Source organism: Asparagus officinalis, chromosome 3 (genome assembly GCF_001876935.1).
Source record: "Asparagus officinalis chromosome 3, Aspof.V1, whole genome shotgun sequence".
In the NCBI taxonomy this organism is placed as follows: domain Eukaryota; kingdom Viridiplantae; phylum Streptophyta; class Magnoliopsida; order Asparagales; family Asparagaceae; genus Asparagus; species Asparagus officinalis.
The window spans coordinates 13,966,426-13,971,754 of record NC_033796.1 but is presented as its reverse complement, the minus strand read 5'-3'; the positions used below and the strand labels follow the sequence as shown (position 1 = coordinate 13,971,754).

Here is a 5,329-nt window from a genome sequence, read left to right as displayed (position 1 = left end):
TATAAATAGGAACACGATTTGTTTAGGGTTTATTGGATCATATTGATCACTTTTGGGTAGCTTGAAGGAGATTTTGAGCACAGAAAAGAGAGTTTTTTCTGAGCAATTTGTTTGAAAGTTTAAGTTTGTGAGATTTGAGAGATTTGTTTGAGAGGTTAGTTGAGTGATCTTGAAATCTTTATTTTATACTCTCTTTCTCTATAGTGAAAACCCATCCCCTTCTTGCCCCGTGGACGTAGGCAATTTGCCGAACCACGTTAAACTTTTGTGTTTGAGTTTGTGTCGTTATTGTTTGATTTGAGTTGTCTTCTCTCTTGGTGTTTGGTTTGGCTTCCACCGTGCACAACACCAAGAACAAAGTAAACACATAAAAGGAAAAGGAAAAAAAGGAAAATATCATGACACTACTTATATATAGTGACTTAGCATGGCAATACACTAGCTGAACATAATTTTTCCTTCTCAGACACTCAGAGCTACAACATGCTCACAAGAATTTTCCCTCTAAAAGAGTTTTTAAGTGGCCAGATCAAGATGCTCTCCTAGCACAACTCAAGCTCGTTCTCTAAACTGCTAGATGAGATTTTAAAATCAAATTCTGAAATATCGAACAAATCTGGAAGTGTCAAGCATTCTTCTAACTCAATCCAGAATTTGTTCTCTTCGTCAAATTTCTTACTGCATGAAAAGGATGGTGATGAGATTTTTGGATTGCTATCCGTTTGTGAGGAAGCAGTAGAACTAGTGTTCGTGTATTCTGGGTCTTGTTCTTTCAACATCAGGCATTCTTCGAAATCAATTAAGACCATCTTGCTGTTTTCACTAGAAGTGTTACCTTGATCACACACTGATTTGGATGAATTTGATACTTTTTTAGGTTTTTTGCATGAGGGTTTGGATCCTTTGGACTTAAATCGCTTCTTCAAGTGGGAGTTCCACACGTTTTTTATCTCATTATCGGTTCTTCCAGGGAGGCAAGCTGCAATCTTAGACCACCTGAAATCAGACCACCTCTAATAATCAGTACAAAACTAAAAACCAATTTATATGTTTTCTAATTATAGCAGATGCCCCCTTTGATATTATGATAACATTAAAATAATGTTGTCCTGAGCGCAGAACGTGTATGTGCTAATAAAATAGATCATAATTACTGATAAATAGTTACATACATACTCATAATACTAGAGATGTAGGTGAGATATAAATAGAGTTCATAAATAGAGTGCAGGAACTAACTTGTTTCCGAGCAGTCCATGTAGCCTTATAATCATCTCCTCTTCCTCTTTGCTTATGTTGCCGCGTTTCAAGCCAGGGCGAAGATAATTTATCCATCTCAAGCGACAACTCTTCCCACAACGTGCTAACCCTGAAATCAAGACGTAAATTGCAATTTGTATGAGATATAAATAAACAAAAACATAAGCACATTATGTAGTAATGTTGTGAACCTGCATATTTGGGAAGATTTCGCCAGTTTCCATGTCCGTATTTATGTATGTACGTGACGAGTCTCAAGTCCTCTTCTGGTGTCCATGCGCCCTTCTTCAGGCCACCCATTGTACTGCAGGATTTATGAGGAGAACAATATTGAGGATTGTGAGAGTTGTCGGTTGACTTGATAACCGAGTGTGTAGAGTTTTCGGTTAGCTAGAAAACCGACTGTGTAGAGAAGTTTCGGCTTTCAAACCGGGTTGTGTAGTGGATTCTCCTCGAGAGTGGGGAGCGGGGACGTAGGACGGAAGGTCCGAACCTCGTGAACATATAGCGTGTTTGGTTTGCATTGGCGCACTTATAATTGTTCATCTTATAGCCTATTGCATCTTGTTTATATTGTCCACTAGTTTGTTTACCCTTGTGATAGTTTAAATATATCATTGCGTATACCATATAGTATATCTCATTGCTAGGATATATCACCTTAGTTATATTGCTTATTTTTGCTCATATCACATTGTATATCTATCTTGCAAGAATTATTTGTTAATAAGTTTTAATTGACATTAATATCTAATAAGATTAGCAATAACCCTATTCACCCCTCTATAGGGTGCTTTCAACATGTTGTAATACTTAATATGATATTTATTGTAATATAATATATATTTTTGATTAAATATTATAATAATTAATACATTATATTTTAGCATAATATAATATAATATATTATATTATATTATATTATATTATTATGCACTGTTATATTTAGTTAATGTCCTGCATTAACATTTTTAATATAATATAATATTTTGTGTATTAATAAAACAATACACTATAAATATACATAGTATATTTATTTAATATATTACACTAACATAATCCAATATCTTATAATAATATGTTATATTAATTTTACTTATTATGTTTTAGTAAATCATATTATATTATAATAAAATGTATGATGATATATTGTAATAATAATATAGTATATTTATACATAATATATTAATACGATATAATATAATATAATATATTATATTATACTATTACATTATTAAATATTATATTTAGTTAATGTAATATATTAATATTTTTTAATATAATATAATATTTTTTGTATTAATATAATGATACAATATAATATAAATAATATTTAAAATAATCTAATATCTTATAATACTATGCTATACTAATTGTAATTATTATACTTTAATAGATAATACTATATTATAATAAAATGTATGATGATATATTGTAATAAATATTTTTACGTAATATACTAATATGATATAATATTTTGTGTATTAATAATATAATATAACATAATATAATATACTTACATACTATATTATGTCTATAATATAGTTAACATACTATATTATCAACATTTTTAATATATTAAATACACTATTTCCTATAGTATATTATGTAATAATATAAAATTAATAAATCGTATTCAAAGGGTCAAATTGGATTTGACAAAATAACTCATCCTAGTGTTTTGAAAACATTTTTGGATAAAAATGGCACGGAGTTGTGTTTTCTCAGAAAAACATTAGGAAAGAATCACTGCGGTATCCAAACATAAGTTCATATAAAAGTGAACATATCCCCGTTTTTAGATATCCCCGTTTGCATCGAGGCAGATACGATTTCTTTCTTCTTCTTTTTTACTTTTTGCCAATCTAAGTTCGGACAAATTTTCAAAACCAACCTATTTGGATTTTTATTCCCAAAAAACGACCCCATTCAGTTTTATTTGCAAAAACCGACCTGGTTTCAGCCTCAGCGCTGAAACCAGGTCGGTTTTTTGAAATAAACTCTCCGAAACTTCACGGGAGTTGAACTCCCGTGAAGTTTTTTGAACTACGAAACTTCACGGGAGTTCAACTCCCGTGAAGTTTCGGAGAGTTTTTTTCAAAAACCGACCTGGTTTCAGCACTGAGGCTGAAACCAGGTCGGTTTTTGCAATTATTTTTGAATGGGGTCGTTTTTTGGGAATAAAAGTCCAAATAGGTTGGTTTAGAAAATTTGTCCGAGCTTAAACCATATTAGAACTGGTATCAAATTTTCGATATGTTAATATATATCTGAACTATAAGAAACATGGGAAGACGTACATAAAGATTGCGATTGGATCTTAGCCAGAGTCCAGTTACAGTACGCATGGATATTTTTTGTTAAATTAAAAAAAAAAAGAACAAACACCCTCTCTGAACTTTTCTTTTTCAATCAAACCCTCTGCACTTTTAGGGTGTCTCACAAAATCCCCTTAAAACATTCAAAATTTTCCACAGACCCCGTCTAACCAAGTTGATGGATCAATAAGCATTTATTTTCCACACCTCATTGGCTGGCAATGCGATTAACACGGCTTGGCCGTCTATGGATCAGAATTTGAAAGTTAGGGTGTTTTGCAAGAAACCTCAAAATTCAGAAGGGTCTAGGAGAATACAATTTCAGAGGAAACGCCCCAAAGTTCCGGGTTTTGTGAAATTTACCCTTTTCATTTGATTTCGCATCATGAACGAGTTGTAAGTGTAATTTTGGGGAGAAATTTCCATGGTCAATGGTATCTTTGACCCTTTTAAATATTATATTCTATTAATATTCTATATACTAATTAATATATTTAAATGTTGTTATCTTATCCTAATAAAGTACCCTATCTTTTAATCCTAATTTTTAGAATTAAGTGTTCCACAGAATACTATAATTTTGTTCAAATCTTTTTGTTATCAGAGCTGATAAGATAATCACAATTCTTATCGGGAAACTTACCCATAATGTTAATTTAAACTGAAATCCAACCGGTGGCGCAGCTCGGAATTGGAGGTTGAGGGAGCACTCTAATTTTTTTTCTTAGGGGCTGTTTGGTTCGTTTCCTTGATATAGAGAAATGCAATTCCATGTAAAGAAACACAAGTTTTGAGTTTTTTAAATTTTTTTAAGAAATAGATTGTTTTGTTTTGGTTCGCACATAAAAAATGGTGGGAAACCAATGTATTTATTTTTCTTGTGTTTGGTTCGCATAGAAAAAAAAGGAAAACTTTTGTAAACAAAGCAGAGAAGGAAAAAAATCTGACATGGCAGAGTTTTCATCAATTTTACTTGGTTGGGGAAGGAAATCGGAGAGGGAAAAAAATCTTAGTTGGCGGCGATTTCAGCAGAGTTTTCCCTCTTCCATTCGAGCGAACCAAAGCGGCACAAAGAAATGGACGGAAACAAAAAAGCTGACGTGGAGGGCTAAAAATCTGACGTGGAGGGGTTTTTTGAGTTTTCCACCCCTTATAATAGCGAACCAAACAGCCCCTTAAAAGAATACTAGTGTTTTAGCATGTGCTAAACACGGTCTTATCACAATTCATCTATATTTCGTCGTGTTTTAATTACTATTATCTGAAAATAATTTTAAAGATCCAATAACTTAACTCCCTTCGAAGCACGTGAACCCCACCACACACACTCCTGAGATTAGTAAATATGTACCCACCTAAAATAATAATATTATAATTGATGTAATATTTGAAAAAATAAAAATATAATTTATAAATTATATTATAATTGCTATAATATCTTAACAACCAAAAATATACTTTTAAAAATATATTTTAACTTCTATAATATTTTTAAAAATTAAAAATATATTTCCAAAAAATTTAATTAATGTAATATTTTAGAAAAATCAAAAATTTTATAATTTCAAATTATTATTTGGGTAAAAATTAGAAAACCCGAAAATAATACTTTGCAAAAATTTCAAAGTATTATTTAGGTAAAATTTTGGAAAAACCAAAAATTTTAAAAAACCGAAAATATATTTAAAAAATATTTTAAACTTGCTATAACATTTTAAAAAACCAAAAAATATAATTTCAAAAATATATTA

At 30.7% G+C, this 5,329-nt stretch overlaps 1 protein-coding gene across 1 annotated transcript in view; it reads right to left on the bottom strand.

The window, feature by feature from the left end:
• Positions 507-5,329, bottom strand: part of LOC109834654 (transcription factor MYB6-like) — a 7,166-nt gene continuing 2,343 nt past the window's right edge. Inside the window, exons 2-4 of the mRNA XM_020402683.1 lie at positions 1,452-1,617; positions 1,240-1,369; positions 507-996 (exon numbers count right to left, since the gene is read on the bottom strand). Coding sequence (XP_020258272.1) covers positions 543-996; positions 1,240-1,369; positions 1,452-1,617 — 750 coding nt within the window. The 3' untranslated portion in view covers positions 507-542. The remainder of the gene's footprint in view (positions 997-1,239; positions 1,370-1,451; positions 1,618-5,329) is intronic.